General features: G+C 43.1%; 1 protein-coding gene across 2 annotated transcripts in view; it reads left to right on the plus strand.

The window, feature by feature from the left end:
* Nucleotides 1–26651, plus strand: part of MOB3B (MOB kinase activator 3B) — a 90129-nt gene that overhangs the window by 55389 nt on the left and 8089 nt on the right. Inside the window, exons 5-6 of one of the 2 annotated variants that reach the window (XM_082783369.1) lie at nt 15717–15919; nt 21329–21403. In XM_082783369.1, coding sequence (XP_082639495.1) covers nt 15717–15919; nt 21329–21379 — 254 coding nt within the window. In that variant the 3' untranslated portion in view covers nt 21380–21403. Of the gene's footprint in view, nt 1–15716; nt 15920–21328; nt 21404–26651 lie in introns of those variants that run through there. The other variant, XM_082783370.1, reaches the window with a different exon arrangement.

Genomic DNA, 26651 nt, shown 5'->3' on the forward strand with positions numbered 1-26651 from the left:
CCCACTTCCCCTTGTTGGCCAGAGACAAGCAACAGCTGTAAAATCATCTAATGGTACTTAAACATACCTATTAAACTTTCCATCTGTGTACCACATTTGAACTCTGCACGCTGCCTCATTGCTAGCATGGTTATCCCAAGAGAGACAGCCACAAAGAGCCCAGTTTATATTTTATTTATTTTTTAACATCAGATGATGTTCACAAGCAGGTTTTGAATTGTCTTTTTGCTTTAAAAATGTTCATTGTAATGCGGAAGCACAAAACATTATGAATGCTGACTTTTAGCTTTGATGGTCTCAAAGGAAAAAATGAGCGTGGAGTAGCTTGTGAAATATCAGTGCAGTATTTACTTCTGCCAGAGTTATCAGAAATTATTACTAATTAGAGCATGCCATTTTGTGAATGCCAGACTTTAGAGACCTTTGAAGAAACCTTGCTTTCTGGATGCTTCAAGTGCAGTGGAGGCAGCACATGGTACAGGGCAATGAACAGTCTCTGAATCCTAAGCCTGTACTTCTGGTGGCAAAAAAATTGTAGGGGTGTAGTAAAAAAGGAGAGCTGTGAACACCTCCAGGGATGGGGCATCCACAGCTTCTCTGGGCAACCTGATCCAGTGCCTCACCACCCTCTGAGGGAAGAATTTCCTCCTAACCTCTGATCTAAATCCCCCCTCTTTTACTTTAAAACCATTCCCCCTTATCCTCTCAATATCTGATTGAGCAAAGAGTTGCTCTCCATCTTTTTTAGAAGTCCCCTTCAAGTACTGAAAGGTTGTAATGAGGTCTCCCTGGAGGCTTCTCTTCTGTAGCTGAACATCCCCAGCTCTGTCAGCCTGTCAGGAGCTCCAGCCCTCTGACCAGCTTTGCGGCCTCCTCTGGACTCGCTCTATCCACACCCTTCTTGTGCTGGGGGCCCCAGAGCTGGACGCAGCTCTCCAGGTGGGGCCTCATGAGGGCAGAGCAGAGGGGCACCGTCATCTCCCTCGAACTGCAGGTCACTCCTCTGTTGGTGCAGCCCAGGACGCAGTCGGTCTTTGGGCTGCAGGCACCCACTGCTGGGTTGTGTCAAGCTTTTGCCCACCAGAGCCCCCAAGGCCAAGCTGAGGGCTGCTCTCAGTGAGTTCCTCTCCCAGTCTGTGCTCATGGCTGGCATTGCCCCAACCCAGGTGCAGCGCCCGGCACTGGGACTTGTTGAACCTCATTAGATTGAGGTGGGCCCACTTCTTAAGCTTGTCCAGGTCCCTCTGGATGGCATCCCTTCCTTCAGGTGTATCGACTGCACCACTCAGCTTGGTGTTGTCTGCAAACTTGCTGAGGGTGCACTCGATCCCACTGTCTGTGTTGTTGATACAGATACTAAACAGCACCGGTCCCAGGACAGACCCCTGAGGAACACCACTCACCACCGCTTCCACCTGGACATGGAGCCATGGGCCATCGCTCTCTGGGTGGGGCCTTCAAGCCAACTCCTTATCCACCGAAAGGTCCGCCCTTCAAACCCATCTCTCTCCAATTTGGAGACCAGGATGTCATGTGGGACCACGTCAAAGGCCTTGCAGAAGTCCACGTAGATGACATTGGTCAGTCTTCCCTTATCAACTGATGCAGTTATAAACTACCTCACGTCGCCTCCTGATGCGCAGGGAGGTTTCTTGGTTCACAGCTGAAGTTCTGATCGAGCTGTGTAACAATGTACACAGGATTTTCCCCATCTGCTCATTGTTCTTTATAAATTTTTGATGAACCACCGTGAAGAAAGCGGTCTCTTGATCGTGATACAGTTATGCAGTTTACATACTAAAAGCTACTTTTGCAATACTAGGAGTGCAGATGATAAATGCATGAATTATTGGCTGGAAAGGGAGGCAAGGGGGAGGAGTAAATGGTTGAGATCTTGCACTGTGGGACTGCTGACAGTCAGCAGTGGAGTTCTGCAGCCTTACGTGGGGCACAGAAGAAAAGCTGCAATTCTGCCATTGTGTAAAACCCTGCTTCTCCCACGGCTGTTTGTAATCTCTTTGCATAGAAGAGAGGCATGCAGGCCACCAGGGTTTGGTGCAGGCACATCGGGCAGTGTCTGGCAGCTTACTGCTGTTTGGTGGTGATGCCAGGCAGACAGACACGCTTCCCAGCTCGGCACGGTGTGCCAGCTCTGACTGCAGTTCGTCAGGAAACAGGCTGGGTGTACGTACCCTAGCAGTAGCAGAGTATGCGAGCGAAGTGGCGAGGTAGGTGGCAGTAAGTGCAATTCATTTGCTGTCCCCATGGGGTGTCTGCCTGGGCTGTAAGTTTTAGGGAAGACAGACAGATTGATGGGTGTTAAGCTGAAAATCTCTGTTAGATGTGACAGTGTAATGGATCTTTTGAGTTATTAAAGTAGTGGTACACTGAGTGCAACAGCTTTTTTGTTGTTGTTGTTGTTGTTGTTGTTGTTGTCCTATCAGCATTATCTGTGTTTCTGATACTCATGTTAGACTTTCAAAGGAGGTAATAGATAAGAAATGTTATAATGCTACACAGAGAGATGTTTGCAGTAGCAGGGAATCCCATGTAACTTGTACTTGTCACCTCATGTTGTGCACTAAGATTACTTTAAGAAGCTTTGCAATTTTACAAAGGTAAGTCTTCAGCTGCCATCATTCAGCGCAGCAGTTCCTCCAGTTTTACAGGGACAAAGCAACCATCTTGTTAAAGAATTTATTGGACTTCTTGAAGGACACCTGCCCCTTTTGATGTGTTCAGTCATGGAATCTGTTTTGCCACTGTAAAAGACAGATGATAAGAACATTTGTTTGATTGATTAATTGTTTTGGGGGAGGCAGTGTTCTTTTTTTTTTTTGTTGGGACATGTCCAAGCACCAATCATAAGAAGTTTTGTCCAAAATAAATCATGGGCTTGTGTACAGACTAATTTTGTCACTTCTGGAGGAAGAACTGTCCTTTGGCATTTTATGTGGTATCAAAATGGGAGCTCCAAAGAGTCTTTGCAAAAGCTTAATGTGGAAAGTCTCAATGCAGAATAATTATTCTTGTTCTTCCCGGGGCTTTTTTTTTTTTTTTTTTTTTGTGTAGAATTACAATTCTCCTTTTTCCAAATCCTGTGATGGGAGCAACCTCATTTTTTTTCTTTCCATTTCTGAGTGAGGTGCATTTATCTACACAGATCACCCAGAAATCATAAACCTTTTATTTTCAGTGGATTGTAGAAGCAGTTAAATTTCATGGCAATTTCAGTATGCACAATAAGAATAAGCTCATGGAATCATTTGCTGCCTTGCCAATCCTCACATTCAAAGTATGTAAACCAGACCCAAAAGCACTTATGAAAAATTACTGTTGGTTAGTTTTTTATGTCTTTTGTCAGACCGAGATGTTCACAGTTTCTAAACAGATTTCTGGAATTGGCAAGGTGCCACAAACATCTCAGCTTCAGGGACTGATGCAGCTTTTATTCTAAACCAAAGCTTCCTGCTAGGAAGGAAGCGAAAGTGTTACAGACTATATATGCTGCTTCATGATCTATGCACAGGGAGAGCTTCCTTTTATTTATATTTAATATGCTCTTCCCTTAGCCTGGTTGCAAAGCAGTACTCTCCACAGCAGTGTCAAAACTTTTGTTGGGACTAAATGTGACTCATTGTGGGTCTGAAGGAGCTCCAGGTGACACCATCGCAGAGTTTCTGGTAAGGGACAGTCCTTAGAAAATTCCAAATGGATGAACACACGGAGGGGGTCAGTGGGATGTCTCTACTCTTCAGTCATCTTGCATGAGAACTCACTCACAAGTTAAAAGGCAACCTTCAGTCTGTCTTAATAACAGCAAAAGAACACATTTTTTAAACAAATTTATTTATTTGTTTTTCGGTATTTTGGATACCATCCTTAGTGTTCCATGTTTCAGACTTTTCAGCAGAATCAAGAAGACTCACACATTGCAGTTAACTTTGCGATACGTCTACTTGTGTATATGTGTGTATAAAATCATCCCAATGTTTCATATAACCGAATGATTCCCAGAGTTTACGTGCTACAACAGAAAATATGCCAGTGTAGGAGCAGTTGTGATGGCACCGTAAGAGTTTCCCATGCTCACTAAAAGCAGCATGATCTCCTAAGCTCCTGAAGAGGTTTGGGGATGAAGTCAGTTGCTTCTGAATGTCTTGCAGCCTTCGCAGTGTTTGGATGCTCACCAAGCAATTAGCTTGGTCAGTACTTGTCCAGGGAGCAGTCCCACTGAAAAAGTTCCCTGAATCAGGACCAGGAGTGGCAGACTCTGTATGGTGACGCTTTCAAGGAAAAAATAAACAGGCTAGCTCTGACCTCATGTCCATGGTGAGCAATGCAGTTGTATCCATGGGGTTCAAGGTAAACTTAGCTCAGTTTACTTAACCAGAAATTCGGAATTTCCAAAGTCAGTCAAAATGTATAGGAACATGCCGTCCATACTGACACAATGCTGCTTTTGAAGATTTTTTAATATTTTATCATGTTTCAGTAACACAGAAGGTGTTATTTCTGGGAAATGAGTGAATTCCCAACCATAGTAAAGCCAGAAAGTATGACTTGATACAGAAATTACTGAGTGAATTTCTGTGCCCTACATATTGAAGAGCACTGCACGCTGCAGCATCAATCTATTAGGGGCAAATGGAGTCCCCTCTCTCTTCCATACCATTTGTATTCTGCCCAGGCTTTTACCCTCAGTGTAGCAGCTCTTTTGAACACAGTCTGTAATAATTATTTTTTGAATGCCAGTGTATTTCCCAGCACAGATCCATCCATGCTCAATCCGAGTGCTGGACCACAGACGCTCCTCAGTAAGTTTCTCTTTTCCATAGAGTCAGGTGTTAGTTCTTAAATACTATACATTAATTCCCTGCCAGATCCCTACTAGCAATTAGATCTCAGGGAATGCACATGTCTAAAGCATATGTTGTCTAAATGAGCAGTTGCTTAGTTGGTATTTGTAGAAATCTCGTTCTGAAGGTTCAGTGATCCTCTGTGTATTTGCAGGTTGAGGCACTGTATTGCAGATGTGTAACACATCACTGGGTGTCTTCCCATCCTTCCACTTTGCATGTTGAAGCCTCTTGCAGCGCACTGACAGAGCATACTATGCTACTGTTAAAGATTCAATATTTTGCTCACTGATTTTCTCTCATCCTGACCAGGATCTATGCAATCCAAGTAGAGAAAGTCAAGTATTTGGTCCTTGCAGACCGTCAGTTTTATCTCATTGCAGTTACTAGCAATTAATTCCCTGCTCTGAAAATACGTGTGTGTGCTGACATTTATTGTTCTCCGAACAGTCCCACTTCCATGACCACGCTAAGCTTTTGCTTTCAGCAGAACTACATCTGCTTCTGAGTTCATTTCGGAGAGAGGAGGAAAGAAAAAGGCACGGAGCCTCGAGCATGTGATCTCAGGACCCAGTTGGTCTCTATCATGCATCACAGGTGGAGTTCTCCAGTTGTAAAACACACTCTGAACAAATTGCACCCCATTAGACATTATTTCCATAACATTCAGCTTCCTGGAACATCAGTAAAGGATCAGTTGTCAGGCTGCCCCATTTGCCAGCATGAAGACCTAGAGTTTTAAGAAACATTCAACTGGAAATCCTCACTGGGGCGAGAGGAAGCTTCAGGCAAGTAGTATTGATGCTGTCTTTAGGATTTTAGGAATCAAAAATTTAAACAGCTGTCTTGTGAGTAAGCATGAAGAAAATAACATTATTTTTTTTTAATGATTTATTCATGCTTTTTGTTCCATGGAAGAGATGGGTTGAGCCCAGCATCTGCAGATACTCTTCAAAATACAAAAATGAAACCCTTTTGAAGGTCTGCTCCAGCTGCTTGACCTGTCAGACCTGTGCTAGTGAGTGCATGCCAGTGAAATGAATCTGTAGTGGCTTAGAGCTCCCTACCCAGTTCTTGGTTGTCTTTTTTTTTTTTTTTTCTTTTCAGAAATGCACAGCAGACATGACTCCATGTGCTAGCGTAGTTCTTCTCTTCAGCAGCACTGTCAGGTGCAAGTGCTCTGAATCTTACCTAGCTCATTGGTACTCGTATCCTGAACAAGGAGACTCAAAGCCTGCAAACACTGCAGAGGTGGCAACTGGAACCTGTGCTGTTGTCTGCCTCTGGCTTGGAAATGTCTCAGGATAATGGCTGAGCCAAGACCACACTCTCTCATCATCCTGCCTTGCAGACAGGAAATTTTAGGTGTCCAGATACATAAAGCTGCCAACTCTTTGTCAGGTTTTACACACAAGTTTTATCTATACTTCCACATCTTAGTCTGCTTTCCAGCTATGTTAGTTACAGCGTGACCGTATAAATCTCCGTAAACCTAAAAGGTGATTGATGTTGAATACCATATGAACAGTGGCAGAGATCGTGTAAACTTACATTAAACATATAGATAAAAACATATAGACATATAGACTTTAAAAGAGTAGACATAAGATGAATGAATGTTTCCTCCTCAGATGATTAATGTTAAACAGATAAATCAGTCTCTTCAGCAATAAAGAGAAAAATGTTTAGTTCTGTTGCTGAACTACGGTGACTACCCTTGCTAGACTAAGTGCACTTAGTCTTACTGTAGGTTTCTAAAGCTGTGCTAAAAAGAACAACAACAGAAAAAGCACTATATACATCACTTTCGGTTAAATTGTCCTCGCCTAATAAAATCAGCATGGGGATCTGAACAGCTTAAGATCCGACCAGTTTAAGATACAAGGTAAAAGGAAATACAGAAGGGTAAGTGGTATCTATTGTGTGTCTGTGAGATGAAATAGAAATAAATGGTCTTTACACAAAAAAAAAAAAAAAAAAAAAAAAAGGATTTTATTAATTTGTGTGGAAAGCAGATACCGTAAAGAGACATACTTTATGGTTTTGGTTTTGCCCTTCTCTAGGCTTTTCAATTATGAATCTTAAGGTATATTGAGTGTTTTCTTCTACATGAAATAAAAGTAATGGAAGTTGGAAAGAGAGCTTCAGTGGAAGAAAACAAAAGTAAAATAATCTTTGCCTTATTTTCCTTTCAGTTCTATGGCATTCACTAGGCATTAATGGAATTGCAGAAAATGTTTACAGGCAGTTTTCAAGACCCCAAGAAGAGTTCATGCAGCTGTAGCTGTTGCAAAGTAGAAATGTTCTTTATATATTAGTTAAATGGTCTGTCAGTGGCTCCCATTCTGATGCTGCCCATTATTAGTGGGGTCTGAGGTGTTTCTGCTAAAGGTAGTGTTCAAGTCTGTCAGAAATCTTTCATATTTCAGGCAGTGGTGAGCAGGAATTGAACGCTGGAGGATGAGTTAGGGAAGGATGCATTAACCCTGTGAAATGTCTTTTAAAGAGAAACTTTTACTCTGCTGAAATCGGGGTGCATCCCATTCACATTTGAATTTGGTAATGCAGCAAAACAACTTATTTTTGGGCAGGTATGTTTTAAATTACTACTTTTATTTGTTATGTTTGAAAAGTATTTGTCCCGTGGAACATTTGATTGTTATTGATGTATGCTCATTAAAAGCTTTGACCAGTGCATTAATCTTGCAAAAGTATTCGGTTAAGGTCAAGTTAATGCAACATTTGAAATTAATTCTGTAATTCTCCGTTGCTAGTGATGTTAAAATAATATTATGCTGCTTAGCTTTATAATGCTTTAAAGGAAGGAGGATACTCTTGCTCACTGATTCTCCAGACCCATTTTCGATGACATTGGCTGTAAAGTTTCATTAAATTTCCAGGTACCAGCCAGAGCCCCAGGCATTTCAAGAGACAGATCTCACCTATTTATGACCTATTGAAAAAATTACACTGGAATTACACTGGATCCAAAACCTGTTAGGAGTTTTTTTTCACAGGCTTCACAGGGTGAGCATGCATGGCTGTGTTTGTGTGTGGAGTTGTGCTTGTAGACATAACCTGAAACCTTGTGTGTGCAGGTAGAGCTTCGGGTAGCGCAGTCCTCTGTGAGAGTGAAGTCCAGTGTGCTCTGGTTCCTATCCCAGCAGGACGGAAAATGGGCTTCCTTTTACCTGACAAACATGTTACTGCAGAAAGCAGAAGCACTCCTAAGAGCAGGACTTTACCCACATCAGTTTGTGTTTACAGGGGAGGAGGGAGGTAGGGAGGGGGAGGCTGACCTCTTCTACAGAGGCAGTCCCAAGAAAACGAGAGAAGGAAAATTTGGGAGCACGGAGAGGTCCCAGTGGAGCAGGGGAAGGGGCTGGGGACAGCGGGGGCAGCATTGCTCAGGCTGCAGCCTCAGACCTATGTGCAGGTGAGGAAGGTCGGGTTGGTTGCTGTCTCTTCAGCTGGTGGGTCCATTTGATTTTACAACTCCTTCAGCAGCTGTAACAACAGAGTAGTAAAAAACATCTGTTATGTTACCCCCGGATGTGGTGTTATAAAAGCACGAGTAGTTAAAAGCAGTTTGGGAAGCCCTGACGGACTCTCGCTTGCCAGCCTGCGGATTTCTCTCCCAGGACACTGGGCTTCGCTCGAGGCTGCTCTGTTGTAAGTCAGGGTTAACCTGAGCAGAGTCAGGACCCGGATTTTGTTCTGCTTTCACTTAGTTTTTTGGACCAGGACTCCTGGTCTCCCACTGAATTTCCCTTGCACGCTGCTGTTTTATTCTCTTTCCCTGTCTCATGGGAGAGAGCTGCGTTCTGCATTCTCTGCGTACTGCAGAGAAAAATCACTTCATTAAAACTTACAAATCTTTTTTTTCCAAAGAACTGTCAATATACACTGAAGATACCTTTGTGCAGGTAATTGACTCCTAGCTCAGCTCAGGTATCAGAGGATCAGAAAATGGTTTGCCCTGGGAGAGACACAAGGGCTGTGATCTGAGCTGTTTGTGCTCTGAACATTTCTCAATGGTCCCCTGGAAAGGAGCTGAACACAGCAGTCATTCAGGGAGCAAACATTGCTTTAGTGATATTAACCATGTTGACCTTTCAGATCCAGTGACTTGTTAACGTCGTGTCAGGTCGTAGGTTTGGGCAGGTGTAAGGCTTCTGCTTTTAGTTAGATGCTGGCACACAGCGTGTGCTGGGGACAGCAGGCTGTTCGGTCTCAGCGCTTCTCCAAGAAAGACCACGCTGCTTGCTGCTTGCAGTAATGCTTCACATTGCCTCTTCGTACTGCAGCAGCAAGCCCAAGAGGGGCCCTCGGAACAGCCTGTTCTCGTGAAATAAATGGGAGACCAGAATGTTTGTGTCCTGAAAATATCAGAAGTTAATAACAAAAATGAAAGCCACGCTGGGTGGTGATGTACTCAGCATGGGATGCTGAAACCATGTCATTACCCACAAATTGTCAGGCTGTGGTAGGTGCTGTAGGGACGAAGCTGTTAACAGACCTGTGCCAGGTGGGAAGGAAAGTTTTTCCAGCGATGCCTTAGTCGGGCTCCAGTGTTAGTACCTTCTTTTTTTCTAACACTGACTCAGCAAGTTGCTAATCTCTCTTTTCCCACCCTAAGCTGTCACATGTTACTCTGCCAAACGACTGCAATTTCTGCCCCAGAAGTGGCTGCCTTTTGTTGATCTGTAATATAGCCTCCGCTAAGGCAGGGAGAGCCATGAATTACTCTGATGCATCTCCAAGCCTGTTTTAGGCTGTGTATATATTAATGCCATACACAGTTGTCCAAATGCGGAGCTCCAGCAAATCTCATTTTGTTTCTATGGTGAAGGTGGCTCTTTCAGGGCAGACAGATGTGTTTGATGAGTTGCGCTGTCACACAAACATGATTTGGCTGCTTTTTATGGCCCTCAGTTTCCTTATTGCCTTGTGGGCCTGCAGATCTGCCCTAATGGGTTTCTTGGCCCGTTTGTTGGCTGTGACAGAGCTCACCTTGCCTGGGACAGGCAGCAGGAGGGCGTCCAGTTCAGGTGGTTTGTGTACTCAGGTATTTGCCTGCCTCTAAGACACCTGGTGGAGTTAATTAAATGGCAAAATGTGCTGCCATCATCCTTTTGTTGGTGTACAGCAGAGGAGAGAGCTGCTGGATGCTTGGGCAGTGCAAAGAGTCGAATGATTCTCTGATGTGTGCCCTTTTCCCCTTAAACAGCCCTTTCTAGAGCACCTCATCAGTACCTTTAGTTAGTGGCAACACTGCTTAAAAAAAAAGATAAGAACACCATTTATCTTAGAAAGCCATGTCATGTAAGAGTGTTTTCCTTTCCTCTGGTGTGAAAGCAGAAAGGAGGTCAGTATCAGGAGCATGTAGGTGCATGGCAGTCTAGTTTATCCCTAGTGTTGTGCACCCTGCCAGCTTATTTAGGTGAGGAACGAAGTCCTGCAAGACTGATGTTGTTTTCGTTGGCACTTGACACAGACCCTTCCTTGGGTAACACAGTGAGGTAACATTAAACATCTGCTTGGATTGGGATAGGTGTTTTTGCAGCAAAGTTTCTAGCCACCACTGAGGGCATCTTTTGCAAATTTTTGTACTTGGGGCTGGGGTAGGAGGAGGAAAACGCAGAGGGAGGAGGTTGTTGGTTTCTGATAACACTGCTGTCTCTCTCTGTTATTAAACTGAAAAACTTCCGACTTTCCCAGTGTGGCATGCTTTTAAGCAGCATTTGCAGTAGTATATTATCTGTCTTTTTGCTGATGGAGAAAGGAGCCCCCCTACTTTTCCCATATGTGTGTTTAAAAAAAAAAAAAAAAAAAAAAAAAAAAAAAAGGATGAATTATGACTGTGGCCTGCTAAAGGACCTTAAAATGCACGGTGCTATTTCTGTGCACAATTGCCAAAGGGCTTACCATCTTCCCTTGGGTAAAGCGAGTCTTCAAACCGCACAAACACAGAAGGTCAGAAGTGCTCGTGGATCTGGCATCACGGAAGGTTTAGCTGGGGCTGCGTTCTCGTTGCAAGCTGCCGGCAGGAGCGTGAGCCAGCCCAGAGCCGACGGCAGCGTTGCAGGCAGAAAGGCCGAGCAGCATGGCCTGTTCCTCAGCGCCAGCTTCCTGCGACTGCATGGGTTTTTCCTCTTGCCTGGAGAAGAAAAAAAGGCAGCAAGGAGAAAAATGCGTCGTGACTCGCTTCCTGCGGTGCTCACCTGCTTCTGGGGGAGGTCATTGCACGTACTGGGGTGAGGGGAGTCACGATGGTTTTGTGTCAAAGGAAAGAGCCTCTTTGACAGCTGTATTCATCTCAGGCCTTTAGTCACCCTCTTTTATCCCTGCCTAATTTAGTTTCTTTAACATCTGGTCTCTTATCTCTTTCTTGTCCTACCGATATTCTGTGTCACACTAAGAACAGGTTTTGTGTTGACAGGGCTTCATCACAACATGAAAACATCTCCGTGTTTTAAACCAACAGGCCATTAACTCACTGGTAGACACTGCACAAGCCTTTTTAGCAGATGCAGTAACAATACTGCTTTTCTAGAGTGAGTTTCCTGAGAGGTGGGCCTTGACAGTGTTTGCTGTTGCCATGTAAGTGGATTACTCAAAGAAATGAGACCACAGGCCAGTAGTGTCAACACTGGGCTAAATGTCCATTTGGTGGAAAGGGATTAGGTCTGGAGGCTCATGCACGCAAAGGAACAAATCTGATGACAGCAAATTAAGAAAGGTAGAGAAGAGAAGAGGCCGACCCCTAGCTCCCCACACCTTCCTTTCAGGTAGCTGCAGAGAGCAATGAGGTCTCCCCTGAGCCTCTTCTTCTCCAGACCAAACACCCCCAGCTCCCTCAGATGCTCCTCACAGGACTTGTTCTCCAGGCCCCTCACCAGCTTCGTCGCCCTTCTCTGGACACACTCCAGGGCCTCGATGTCCTTCTTGCAGTGAGGGGCCCAAAGCTGAACACAGTACTCGAGGTGCGGCCTCACCAGAGCCGAGTACAGGGGGACGATCCCCTCCCTGCTCCTGCTGGCTGCACTGTTCCTGACACAAGCCAGGATGCCGCTGGCCTTCTTGGCCACCTGGGCACACTGCTGGCTCATGTTCAGGCGAGCACTGACCAGCACCTTTCCTGATCCTTTCCTCTGCACGGCTGCAGTGGTTTTACTTGGGTGGGCAGCCGAGCTCCACCACAAGCGCTCTCTCACTCTCCGTCTCCTCAAAGAGGAAAGGGGAGAAAATACAACACAAAGAGCTCGAGGTTGGAGATGAGAACGGTTTAATGAAAGCGAGGGGGAATGGGGAGAAAAAGAAACAAAAGAAACAACAACAAGGCTGTGCAGAAGCAGAGACAGAAGGAAAAAAAGGTTATTCTCTACTATGAGCGATGTTCGGCCATGTCCGGGGAAGCAGGGCCTCAAAACGCGTAGTGGTTGTTCAGGAGGACATGCTGTACCTGTCTATCCTCCACTAAACTGTTTTCCATTTGCATGTATAACCCTGAAGAAAAGGAGCACTGCAGCAGCACTGGGTCTTAGCCTGCAGAAGAATCAAGGCTGACAGTTCATGCATCCAGAAATATCCAGAAATACTTTTTTTTTTTTCTCAGCAAATAGCAGCTAGATTAAAAAAAAAAAAAAAAATCACTGCCATCTCTGTATTCCTTTGCCTTTTAATAACATGGTTTAGCAATCTAATTTGGTGGTTTTACATTCTGTCCCTATCACCTTGCAGATATGGAGACGGTCATCTTTCTTGGAAGCACACAGACTTCAATACTTGGACACTGATTTTTTTAATTCTTTTCAAATATCCAAGAAATAAATTAAGAAACACAGACTGCATGCTGAAAAGGACTTGGGGGGGGGGTGAAGGCAAAGGCTACTATTGCTCAGCTGAAGGACTGTTGGCTCCTCAGCAAGTCAAGGATCTAAATCTAAGCTAGTCATTTCCCAAGGGTCGCTGGTAATGATTGCGCTCGGTATTTGATTTATTTATAACAGTTGCAGTGGGAAGAAAACATTAGGCCAAATTCTGACCTCAGAGTATAAATCTGGAACCAGCTCGCTCTGATTTTTCAAGTCTTGATGGCATTACTTTGGGTTCAATTTGCTGTAACTCAGTTCAGGATCTGTTCTGTTGTATTAGGTATGTTTTTTTCCTTTGAGATGGCATTTCTGCCACCCTTCTTGTCTAATTTCATGGACTGCAAGGATCTGCCTATTGCCAGTCTGATGTCTTGGGCTTGCTTTTGGCAGCTGTGGCAGCAGTGGGACCTTCTTCATTACAGTGTTGTTCTTGCCAGCCCCTGGGGATGGACCTGCTTGTTCTGCACTTGGGGCGTGCATGTTTTGGCCTAGGAAACTCTGCCCTCCTTGCTCAGATCAGCTTGCAGTGACAACATCAGGAACCGTCCCTGCCCCATTTTTTTTAATTGTTACATATTTTTTAGAGGGCATCTTTAAAATTCTGGTTTGGGTAGATCAACAAAACTGTAAATCGGGCTGCTGATATAGCTGTTCCTGAAGAAATGTGATCCACCTAGTTAACTAACTGGTGTTTCTGTTACATCTTTTGGATATATTAATTTTGCCTTTGGAAATGACAACTCACTTTTAATAATCCAGGTGTTTGGCTAATTGTGTGGGATTTTGATTCAAATATTGCCAAGACAGCTGTACCTACTGTGATTTCTGTAGCTTAGAGGTGTCTAAGCTCATGGCTTGAGCATTTAGGCCTCCTCCTCCGTGGCCTGAGATACTGACTTTGGCTTTGAGATGAACTAATTCCTACAATTAGATGTGACAACCAAAAGCAAATGTTTCTGAAGGAGGTAAAGTAGGTGTGCTCCAACAGATGCAGTTATTTCTCTGGACCCTAGTTTGTGCATCAGGAGCAAGAAGGCTGGGCTGCGTCTTTGAAGCTGCCCGAAATTATGTCAGAAGGATTTGCCTCCAATGAGCCAGCACAGGCCAAAGAAACCAAGGCACTTTGGCACATCATCTGTACCTCAGCAATGGCAAACATGGATGTAGCTCATGGATATCCTGAGCATTTCTGTTAAATGAATAGTAGGAGTGAACTCTGCCCTCCAGTCTTGTCCTTCCCACTTTCCATACCTTGTCCCTCAGCGTGGTAAACTGAATTTCTTTAATTGACTGTACATTAGTTCTGCTTTGCTGGCTGTTGTTACTGCTCAGGAAACGTGTGAGAAAAAGAGCACCAGAGCTTCCTTGATGGCTCTCTTGATTTCACACGCTCAGACCTTTACTCCTGCATTTGCTGCAGACTAGGGTCTGCGGTCTTGCTGTGCTCGTTTGTGTCGTACTGTGTGTAGGCTGCTGTGTGCATAGCATAAAAGGCTGTTTCGTTTTAGTTTGAGGGAATGTTAGGCTCCTCCAGATGACTAAGGAATTATTTGGATTAGTTTGGCCTAAACATAGTTTCTGCTCGGACCTACTCCTACTTGGCGTGGAGTGTACCTTTAGGGTCTGCCCACAGGACTGACATCAGGACACATCTGAGTGCTGAGGCTTCCCCACTTGTCTGTTAAGATGCATAGTGCTGCTCACATCAGCCACAGATACACCTCACCCTGTGATACCGACATGCATGGGACCAGGGAGTCCAGAGTAAGGTGTGTTTTCCTCTTGGGACCCAGAGCGATACAGCCACAGCTGACAATTTAGTTAAAATTCTCTTTTAAACATTGAAATTCTCACTGTATGTCCTCATAATAAAAATTCACCAACTGAGTATCGAGGAGTATAGAGTATTGAGGAGTATTGAGCAATATGTAAGAGGATACTAAAACTTTAAAACTATAAAGTTTGTTGTAATGTTAATTTAATATCTCCATCTTCCTTCTGCAAATAATAAACATTTTTCTTGCTAAGAACATGAGCCAGTCTTCCAGTGGTTATGGAGCTGATAAGCTATGAGATTTTTTTTTCTTTTTTAAGAAGTAATAACTACAGTTATGTAGTTCAGATCTGACTAACACGTGGAATATAACTGAAAAATCAGGAGGATGTGCAAAAAAGCAAAGTAGCGTTGGAGTTTTGAGGATGACACTGAAGTCATCATGTCCAGGGCACAGCCGGAGAAGGAGATGAATCCTTCAGGGTTTTGTGGCAGCCCCATGATACACAATGCCGTATAGATAAGTCTCTAATGAAGGGGAGCATTGAAGGCACTGTTAGTGCTACACTGTGGACTGTTGATGATTTACTTGCAAATCTTGCTTTTGCTGCTGCTTCAGAGTCTTCAGCTGCAGAGCGGTCTAACTTACAAGTTATTTTGGGATGGTTGTTTTGGGGTATCTGCAGAAACATGCGGGTCTATGAGCTTTTCTGTAAAACAGCCATCATAGCAGTACGCGTAACTGAGAAGAAGGTGAAAGCAAAGGGAGTGGTCCTTTAATCTCTCTTCATTATTAAATCTGCTGTGGTGAACATGCCACTGAAGACAGTCGATCACTTCTATGACAAACTCTGTCTATAAAAGTATGTGAGAGCCACCTCAGGACGTGAAACCATTGGTGTTAATGAGGCAGTGTGCAGTCCAGTGAAAATCACTGAATGTTACAACACGGGCTGTTCCACCATTAAACTACTAAGGGAAAAAAGATCCTGTACCTATCGGTCTTGAGCCTTTAAAATGCTTATGTACCTGGTTACCTTTGGTGCTAGCAGTAAGCTAAACAGATTCATGAAGTGATCTCATGGGTTGGAAAGGAGGCCCAAGAAGTCATAGGCTCTTTTGTAGTTACAAACTTATGCTTTGCTCCAAAGCCGTTGTCGTGGGATGACAGGATGGTTGTGACAACCCTGTCTTCTCTATTCACAGGTGTTCCCTTTCCAAAGAACTTCCTTCAGATCTGCAAGAAGATACTCTGCCGGCTTTTTCGGGTGTTTGTTCACGTCTACATTCATCACTTTGACCGTATCATCCTTATGGGGGCCGAGGCCCACATCAATACCTGTTACAAGCATTTTTATTACTTTGTGACAGAGCTCAACCTGATAGACCGCAAAGAACTAGAGCCTTTGGTAAGTTTAAGGTCTGGGAGAAAGCTCTAGGAAATTTTCAGCTGCCCTTCACTGAGCCTTTCCCACACTTGTTGCAGTGGATTTCCTCTGGGAATAAGGTCAGTGGTTGAACACAGGCAATTTGAAAGGAAGAACTTTGCCTCTGACCACAGATCTGTTTCATCTGCTGCGGCATTTGTGGGGTGCTCTGTAGGCTCAGTCAAAAGATAAAAATGCAATGTGTTTTGTATGGAGAAATGCAACGTGGGGAATGCTGTCATTTTTCAAAAGTTCATTTTTATTCTGCTCCTTCCTGTACTATATGTTTTATATAGTTTTATTCTTTTTTTTTTTTTTTTTTCACTAGTTAGTAACAGCATGGTTCTCATAGCAGTCACCTGAATACATGTGAAGGGAACAGTGGTCTGTATAAAGGTGAAATGGGATTTTTTTTTTTTTTTAAATCTCTAAGTAGGTGTTTGTGAAAGTACTGCCTGTGTTAGATCTGGATCTAAGTGAAACAGATGAGGTGAGACAGAGGTTCAGACAATTAACAGTGTAACAAAACCAGACACTTCCTTTTGGCCTGAGATGGATCAAAATGAAACTTCCTGTATCCAAAAGTAAGACTTCAGACATTGAAACACTTTTGCTGTTGCTCTTAAATGAAAATAAAAGTGTAGACAGAGAAGTGAAAGCATGGGACAATTCAGAAAGCAGTTGACCTACAACCCCCCACTGCGGTCGTTCAGCCAACTTTAAAAGGGATCAGGGCAACATTTCTCCACAGGTCAGGGTTTGGAAAGTACTTATCATACAGCTCATTTATGCAGTGCTAGAACCACTGGGATTTCTTTTCCTGCAGAAGCACAGAACAGCTGAGGCTGGCTGGCACCCGTGGACACGCTGTAGTCCAGCCCACTCCTCTGGAGGCAGTGTCACCTACAGCAGGTTGCCCACAACCATCTCCAGGCAGGTTTTCAATCGTTCCACATAAACGCACAAGGAGATGGTATTAAATATTCCTGGAAGCGTGGCAAAGTGTTTCTGTAGGAGTCTGAGCTGTTGCAGGGGTGGTACGTGTACGTGCTGTGTAATGACTGAAGCCTATCAGGAGAGCAGGCTAGGAATGTGCTCCAACTGGTGTGTGCTTCCCCCCTGCCTTCCACTATTCCCTCCCTTCACAAAACTGCCCTTAGTGCTATCACAGGATGCGGCATTACGAACTTAGCTGGGATTCATGGTCTTCCAGAAAACTGTTCCACCTGCACTGGGAGGGCATCGTGTGAGCCAGCTGACGAAGCCCCACCTGCTTCTTTCATCTCCCTGTCCGCCACTTGGGTGGGTGTCAGCAGCATGGAAATTCAGGAAAAAACAAAAAAAAAAAAAAAGAAAGAAAAAAACCCAAACAACTACAACAAAAACAAACAAACAAAAAAGTCTGTACTTTTGTCTTCAGCTGGGCAGAGAGAAAGGGAGGAGCTGCCAGACAACAGCAGACATTGCAAATAATCTTGGATTGTAGTGTGGTAGTTGAGGACAACCTATGCCCTGTCAGGTTCACCGTGGCAGGAAACAAACCTACATTATCTCCCTTAATTAGAAAATAGGCCAAGGGCTGATTAAATAAAAAACAGACTGCCACATGCTTTAATAAACAGGAAGGCAACGTACTTATCAACATATCTCCAAAAAGGGAGAATAATGAGGGAAGCAGGCAGTAGATGAATAGTAATATTAGCCTGCTGGCAGGACTTACTCTGTCTGTTTAAAACAGATTTTATCAGCCTTCTGCAACCCCGTGCAGCAGCTGTAAAATCAAATGAAGCAAGTGAGTCAAATAGGGTTCCTCCCTTCCATTCAGGAGTTGCATAGCTTCAGTTAAAGTGGGGGCTGTAGTCTAAAATGCTCCATATCTTTTTCACATCCCCAAGGCTGTGTTAATTTGACAGGTCCCTGAGCCTTTCACAGAGCTGCTTTGGGAGGAAAAAAATGGAAGCTGGCACGCTTTCTGACCACACAGGTGGTCCTGAAGAAAACAAGGCATGGCCAGTTGGTTAATGTGGGAGGAAATAAGAAGTCTGAGGACATACCTGGTCTCTCGCACAGTTGACAGGCAGACAGGCAGTGTGCACCACAAGAGGTCTCAGAAGACCCTCACGGCATATCTCCGCGGGGAAGTTATCAGGAAATAAACAAAGGTCTGAGTTTAGGATGTGGCATCTGCTTTGTACTGGCTCCCAGTGACTGATTTTATCCTCCACTGTCACAGTTCACCTTAGCTTACCTCTGAGCCTGTTTTGGTGGCTGAAAGTTGTCTAGCTGGGCAATGTCTGTGCCTCCATCCCATTCTCATCTTGTGCAGATGCTTACACAGGACGCTTGAAACAATCTAAATGTGCTTTTTAGTGGGACTCTTAGTGCAGCTCCAGAAGCAGCAATGCTCTTCTGCTTTTTTCTCCTGCACTCTTCTTTTTAAACAACTGATTTCTTAGCATGTAGGACTTCAGAACACGCCAAAGCACCTTGTAAGCACCTTGTGAGCAAAACAGTCCTGAGCTGGGGAATTCGGCTTCATTTTTTTGCCAATTAAAAAAAAAGTTTTTGATAACTAATATGGATATCAAGGGGAAAAAAAAAAAAAAAAAAAAAAAAAAAGACTAGTAATTGAACAAAATGCTCAGGAAAGAAGGGCCTTCTTCCCCAGGCTCAAATTTAACAGAAACCTTCTCTCCCTTCCTCGGAGTCTCTACTCACTCTGTTTTTTCCACATTATACCCAGACATTGCCAGTCCCTTTGGTGAGGTGAGGGATGATGCAGGCCCTAACAGTGCCTCCATCCCCGTGTCCTTGCCTTCTAGCAGCTGCTGCTCTTTCTGACTGTGAGCAGAGGAGCCACAGGCTTCTCTGGTTGAGGTTCTGGCACATGGTGGGTTATTGATGGCAGTTTTGGAGCCAGCTGGAAGTGGCTGTGAGTGGCACAGGGCAGTTGTTGGCCTCCCACCACCCCTGTAGCCCTCTGCTACCAAAACCCGGCTGGTTAAGCCCAGTACAAAGCATCCTCTGCAAAGTAAGGTGCAAGTGTTAGTTGTCATATGCAAACTGTGGGGTGAAGCCTTGCATTTTGTTTCAAATTTGGGTTTCTTACCTATCAACGGGTAAACTAATAGCTCTCTTCTTGAGTTTTCCTCTGTTGGATATAGTATTTAGTGGATATAGTATTTAGACAGTATTGTGAGCTTGAATTCATCGGTGTTTGTGAAGTGCTCTGGTACCACCAAGTAAGAGCTGTAATAAGAGTAGAACTTGCTCCTGGTTCATCTTCCTCCCTTCGGGTCGATCATCGGTTTGTGTATTTTTAAGGAATACAAGCTGCTGCATGCAAGGCAACATAATCCCTTCCAAATACTTCTTGATTTCTTTAGCTCAGCCCAGTGAGCTGAGTCATAAATCTGCTTTTCCTGTAAAGGGAGGTGAGTACCTTCCCTGATACGCATCTCTTTCCATTACTCTTATCTCAGAAGAGAAAGGCTAACTAGCAGGAATAAAGTGCTGCTGCAGGTGGAGCAGCCTCCCTGTGAAGGAGTTTATCTTTTGAAAGTGGCTGCTAGGTATGACACAGCCTCGGGTCACAGAAGCAGTTTCCCTGGCCCTGCTGCTTCGAAGAAGCTGAATTCCTCCTTCCACTCCTGAAGGCAGGGGGCTCTTTTTGGATGCTGGGTTTGGTGATCACAGAGTCTGTTTATTGCTGTGCTCCAGGCTTAGCTGGAGAGGCAGTGATCGTGTCATGAAACCTGAGGATCAGCACAACCACAGCAACGTGTCCTCTGGTAAAGGAAAGGAAAAAAAAAAAGGCTTCTGAAAAGCAATAAAATTAGTGCCATGGAGGCATTAAACCACAGTGTGTTTTTTTTTCCCCTGAGCCAGAAGGTGCCTGCCAGACAGACACAGAGACAAAGAATCCTGCAGCTGTATTTCTCCTCTTGTTCAGAGGCCTTAGAGATTTGTGGCTGAACCTCAGTGCAAAGCATTTTGTCAGGTAACAGCATGACAACAGGTGAGGCAGCAGTTTGCTCCCAACTTCTTAGTGTATGTTGCAGTATCCTGATTTGATTTCTAAATCCCTGCATTTTCACTGGCCTGCTGTTTCAGTATGCCTTGTGCTTGTCAGAGTTATATTAAATTAAAAACTACACCCCAAAACATGGTGAGATTTCTGTGTTAAATTTAAAGATCTGAGCATAGTGTAAATTCATTCAAAGGAGCAAGGTTCTTAAGACACTTTTTTTTTTTCCTTGTGGGAGGTGTGGACCTATTTCTCTCTCACTACCGAGCACTACTGGTTAGCATAACCTTAAGGTACAACTCTAAAGAAAAAAAAAAACGTGTTATTTGGTCTTCTTGCTCTGCAAGTTTGAGGAAGGTCATAGAGGGCCTGGAAATCTGTGCATCTGTGTATTCGATACGTACTTTGAAACTTGCGTTCTAATAACAAATCTAGGTGGCAAAAACACGTACATTTCAGAACTGTGGGCAGGTCAGGAGTTCATCTGGTGCCAAAGAACTGTGGGAAGTGATGAGCAAGGGGGTCAAACACTGGCAAATATGATGGAAGGGTTCATCTGGTTTGAGTACATTTGCTTCTCTCTCAGTTACCAGGAATTGTCAAATGTGCACATCTATTGGCCAGACAGATAGAGATACCAGCACATGCCATTTTTGTACATTTTCATGTTTAACCAACACAGTGTCCTCTTACAGAGCAAGGAGTAACTTTTGTGCTCTTTCAGAAATAGCCAAAAATACATAGCAAACCAGTCAGATTCCCAGCAGATTCCTACGCAACTTTGAAAACTATTGATTGCAGTGAAATTCCCCTCTGAGGACAAGGATAAAAGACAGAAGAATGTGGCCATCTGCTTTGCTCATACTTTAGATTTTTATTTTAATTTTTTTTTTTAAATTCCCATCCCTTGAAAACTTTGACCTTTCTCTCAGAAGTATTTTTTTGGTAAACATTTTGTTTTATGAGAACAGAAAGTAATAACTACATTTGGATGGAGAAAAACAGAGAAGGGTTTTACTTAAAGATGTTGTTATGATAACTGTTAAAGTAGTGATTTAATTTTGATGTGAAAATAATCAGCTATGGTAGCAAATAGATAATTTGAGGGTTGGAAGTGATGGCAGTCAGTGGAGCTGCATGCATAAAAATGGACAAAATGGTAATTGCCTCCATGGGGATGGAGTTAATCTGCAGAATAAACACAGATAGTAAGGTCTTCTTTCCTTATTCTGTATAATTCTGAATGTAAAATCTTCCATTGACCTTGTGGCGTGATTGGCTTCTGATAACATTTTCATCCAATATTACGAGTCGCTTAAAAGTACTTACATGTTTTTTGTTTGTTTGTTTTTTTATCTCTCTAGGAAACTTCCTTTCTCAAGTGGGAACTTGAGAAAGTTCCCTGGAACTTCTAGGGTTTACCCAGGCAGTCTAGCAAGTAAAGAGATGAGTGTTTAATACATCAACCTAAACATTAAACTGTGTTCAGGGTTTGTATTTTTTTCCTCCCTTATCAAGCTGTATTGTAGGTTAATTGCAAAAACCCATCATGGGCTGAGTGACAGTAGGATTCCAAAGTTAAAATTAATTCAGGAAATTTCACAGCGAGGTTTGTGTAAAAGCTCTACCTTCCCATATTTTATGCTTCAGAGCTGCGTTGCTGCCCTGATTACATTGATGTAAATCTGGAGCACTTTCTTCTCAGTCAGTGGGATTATTTGATATCTTCCCACAAAATTCAGAGGAAAATTGTAGCCCCACAGTCTTGGGTGGTATATTCATGTGCTGTTTTGTCACCAACACCAGTACTGCACAGTGTGCTGGTTTTTATGCTTCTGTACCCCATGGACAGGTTTGTGCGCACATTTAGCAGAATGGCCAAAAGTGACGCGAGGAAAAGGAAGGGTTATTTTTGTATACAGCTGGGATGTAAAAAATGCCTGCTGTACGTGTGGCATTGTTGTGAAGAGGCAGTATTTCCACCTCCAGGTCTTCCATCCAATATTTTCTTTAATCTATTTAAAAAAAATCACTTAAGGTATGGTTTCACAGTCATCTTATGCCACAATGAGCGCAGTCTGACACAGGAAAATGTGGCACCTTGGGCTTGCAGCAGCTGCTTGAGCCAGTGCAGCCACTGGCTGGGGGAGTCACACAAAAGTCAAATCAATGAACCAAGCTTCACCCTGCTTCAGGATGAGCTATTCAGCAGTACTCGAAGCAAATGCTGTTCAGGTGAACACTATGAGTTTCTCATTTTTACTTCTTGCTTTCCCAGGGGTAGGTACAGCAAGGCATAAGAATCAGTCCCCAGATCTGTCACTCCTGTGCCCAAGTAGCTGCTGTTAGACATACAGCTTACTGCAAACAGTACATCTTTTCACAAAATAATTAGCAGTTTTGCTGCCTCTTTGTCTCCCACAAAAAAAAAAAAAATGTTTATTCATCAGGCACTTCATTGCCAGAAATTCATTGCCATAGATGTTGCAGAAAAACTGTAAACATGGCCCATCTGTCAGTAGCCCCCTCCAGAGCTTACAGTGGAAAAAACAGCGGTAGCAGGCTTAACAAAACATGGCAAACTACTGGCATTTCAACAAGGGCACGCTCAGGTGAAACACAGCAGAGTTAAACAGGATGATCAAATGAGGCTTCTACTGCAGATACATTTCTCAAGCATAGATTTTTAAACAGAATTATACCTTTCGTAACTCACTTTTTTTTTTTTTCTTTTTTCTTCTTTTTTTTTTTTTCCCAAATCATTGCTTTTTCTGCTTGGCTGTTTTTTATGTTTGTGGTGAAACTGGAATTTGCATTTTTTTTCCAGACCGTTTTCTCCATATATACATCCAGCCATCGTGAAAGCAACGTTGGCACCCATAAATCAATGGGCTGTGAAATAAGCAGTTTCAAACCTTGACTTATAAATGATCTGCCACTCAGCAAAGGACAGTTTAAGCTTGAAAGCAAAGAACTAATTTCATTAAGTCATTGTGTTTTTGTTACCACCATCCTTCATAGCTACCCAATTCTGTTTTATATTGATGTTCATTACAAGTACAGCCCATTGGATCCTTCTGAGTTGTCCCATTTTGCAGCACTTAAAGGAGCAAGACAAGAAGAATACTAGCACGTTGTTTTAAAGGTATCTCTGTCTTTTTTTATTTTTATTTTTTTTTATTCTAGACTTTCCAGTGTGTTTTGTATTCTGTCCAGATGGCTTAAGCTTTAGGTAGGGAACCCATAAGGTTTAATCTTGTTCAGAGCCATAGGTGGTGCTCCAGAAAGGATAACTGGTCAGTGTCTAATTGATCTGTCATGAACAGTTTCTGACTCTGAAATCTGCCAGTGAAGCTTCTGTGTGAAAAACTTTTCTTTCTGCTCTCCTCATGCATTGGCATTGGGACTTCCAAAGGGAGGGCAGGAAACCCTCTCAGTAACAAGAAATTGTCCTAATAGACAAACTGGCACCCAACTTTCCCGTCCCTCCTCCGACATCTGCACTCCCACAAAATTGCATGCCACGCCTTCTGCTAGATGGAATTGACCATCAGCCCCTCTTCAAACAGAATTCACCTACTGAGTATCTGCCATGCACCTTGTAGAAAAGTGTCTTCAACAGCCCAGTGCTTCAACAGCAGATGCAGAACGAACGCCTCGCATGCGTGTGCATGCAGATAATGGTATCAGAGGCTGTGTGTGTGTGCTCGCTGGTTCTATCCGTGCATATAATGCATGCATACAGCTATTCTAAAAATGCTCATAACTCAGGTACTTGTGTGTCAGTTTTATTGTATAAATTCATAGTAGTTTCCCTGAGATGTTCTTGCTCACAGTTATAAATTCGGTCACTCATTTCAGAATGGTAGGCTGCCTTACTACTTGCCCAGGTATTATACAAAAATAAATAACTAGTAGCTAAGTCAGCTTTAAAGTAGTCATTAGATTCTTTATTTCTTTTCTTTTTTCTTTATTTTTTTTTCTTTATTTTCTCCAGCTGTTTGCTGTAGTAAAAGAGTCCCTATTCAGGCAAGGCATGTCACTGCTTCTAACTAGCCATCAGTATCTTTTTTTCCTTAAAAAAAATGGAAAGAAAAAAAATAAAAAAGAAGAAACCAAGCATTCCCTGCTGCCAGTCCCTTTTTTCCACTTCAACAAGGTATGGTGATAATACACAGCAGGATTTCTTTTACTCTGTACAAATTGCCAAAATTTCTCAACAAATGAATCTGATCACTAAATCAAAAAATATGTAAGTGATATCTAAAGAAATGCCATATTTTTTCCTCATCTCCTCCACTTCCTGTAAGAAATTATGGAAACAGATGAGAACATCAGGACTTAACAATGCTGAAAAGCAGAATTCTCAACTGTGATGCTTGAAAAAAGCAAAGTCATAAGATGCACTGCACTGCCAGAGTTTTTGAGTAGATCCTTTCTGGCATGCATGTTTTTAATGACTATTTTCATCACGTCAGCTGCTTTGCTTACACTGAATCCAAATGTACGGTGCGAAGAACAGGAAGGCTGAAGGGCAGTCCTACTGACAATTTTCTGCATGTCAGTGATTCACCAGAGGTTTTGGTGTGGTTCTGTGTGGTGCTTTGGATTAGCCATTGAGCCATCTTGTGCTCTGACACACTTCTGTCTATTTTGTGGTTACAGAAGTATATTTTTCTTTCGCTGGTGAGACACCACATGAATCCTGTTTTAAAGTTTTGCTAATGAATGTAAATTACAGGCTGTTGAATAAAAAGGGCTTCTCCAAATTAGCCCACATTTCCTGTTTTGTGATAAACAGCAACGCGTTTGTACTTCAAAGAGATTTATTAATACCAGATTAAAAGAGTTAGGGTTAATAGTCTAGGGTAAAGTGAGAACAGGAAACTTCGAAGGAGCTTGGTCTTCCAACTGTGTTCAGTCCTGCAAAGCTTTAGAGGAGAAAGTAACTGTCAGTAGCATCCATTTGGTACTTCTGCACTTCTTCCTTCATTTTTGTGTTACAAGGAACTCCTACAATATTGCTATAGGCATGACTGTCAAAAAATCCATAATTATTTAATTAAGGCAATGCTTCTGATGAGTTAATGTGAATCTTGCATTCCTGGTGAATTATGTGTGCTCATTTAGTAAGTGTGGGGTGTAGCTGGCCTGGTTACAGCAGCAAAGAAAAAAAATAAAAAAAGAACAACAACAAAAAAAAAAGAACAGAAAAAGGCAATTGTGGTTACAAAGCCACAAAAAATGACGGGGTACTCCAGATCAGGTGTGGTACAAAAAGGAAATCTGAATCTCTGTTTTTGATAATGGATAGATAAGTGTCCCCTCTACTTGCATTTGAGCTTCCTGCCCATGGGTTTAGGCCCGTGTTTAAGTTGTTGGCTGAATCAGAGCCAGGATTGTTGGGCTGGAACCACAGCTGGGCACCTTCCTTGGCCCCTTCTGGTGCCCTGTCGCCGATGGGAGGCAGGGTTGCAGGTCACACCTGCAGGTTCTGGTTGCAGGTAGAACCAGACAGTGGCAAAACTGTCCAGAATTGGATCAAACAGGTTTTTCCATCTGTAATTGTAAAAAGTTGAAGAAAACATGAAAATGCATTTATTGTGCCCTTGTTATAGATCTGTTAGCGTACAAAATGATTTATGTGAAACCTTAACCATGTTGTAGCTTATAGCAGAGAACTGGTGTGTCTGAAAAAAAATCTGCAAACTTTTATACTAAAGATAGCCTCACCATTTGCTTGTTCAGTCTGCATGACCTCAGTGCCAAGGGAAAGACACACAAAAACCAGCCACAGAAGGAGGTTTCTTCCATTGTTACTGAGGAAACAAACATGCAGGAGGTGAAGGCACATCCTGGGAACATGACTTATTTAAGCAAGTCAGTCACCCGAGTGCACGTTGTGTGTGTATCAGCTGCCTGAACCCAACCCCACTGACAGGTGCGTTTCTCAGTGCGATCTCCTGGTCCTGCTGCCATGTGCAGTCGGTTGATGAAGTGCCTTTGTCACCAGTGATAAGGGATTACATTTGCAGACAGGAATATTATCTGTGTCCTGCAAACGCTGCTGTACAAATTCAGGAGTGATCAACGAGGATTATCATCAGGCCTTGCTTAGCTTTGAAACATCTACCCTGGAACCAAGCAGATTGTGGGAGGGATTAATCTAGTCCTAAGCATCATCATAATTGAGGCTCATTCAAGGAAAAGAAGTTGTAACAAAGGAAATACCCAGATGATCAATTTGCCTGTTGGACAGTAGCAATTACCAGCCTGTCATTTTTTTTTTTCTATTGGTGTGCAGAGACAGTGGCAACTAAAAAAATTGTAAAATAACTTTGGAGAAAACAACTTGTAAATGAAGATAAAAGGTATGACTAAAAACACAAGGGAAAAAAAAAAAAGAAAAAAAAAAAGGAGTTTAGCAAATAACTTGTTACAAATATGGCTTTAGCATTCCTATCCTGATTAATTAGCTGTCTGAATATAGATCAGTTGTGCAACGCTGGATCTTGGAGGGCGTGATCTGCATTCCTCCCAGCAAACAGCATCCTTTGTGACCAGGATACTGAGACCTTTGTCCGCACGATGATGGTTCATCAGTTGTTGAAATCTTCGTGGGGAAAACCACAACAGCAAAAGTGGCAGAAGTCATGACCCGTGCTCGTTTCAGTGAGGGCAATTGGC

Source organism: Aythya marila (assembly GCF_965140915.1).
Source record: "Aythya marila genome assembly, chromosome: Z".
Classification (NCBI taxonomy): domain Eukaryota; kingdom Metazoa; phylum Chordata; class Aves; order Anseriformes; family Anatidae; genus Aythya; species Aythya marila.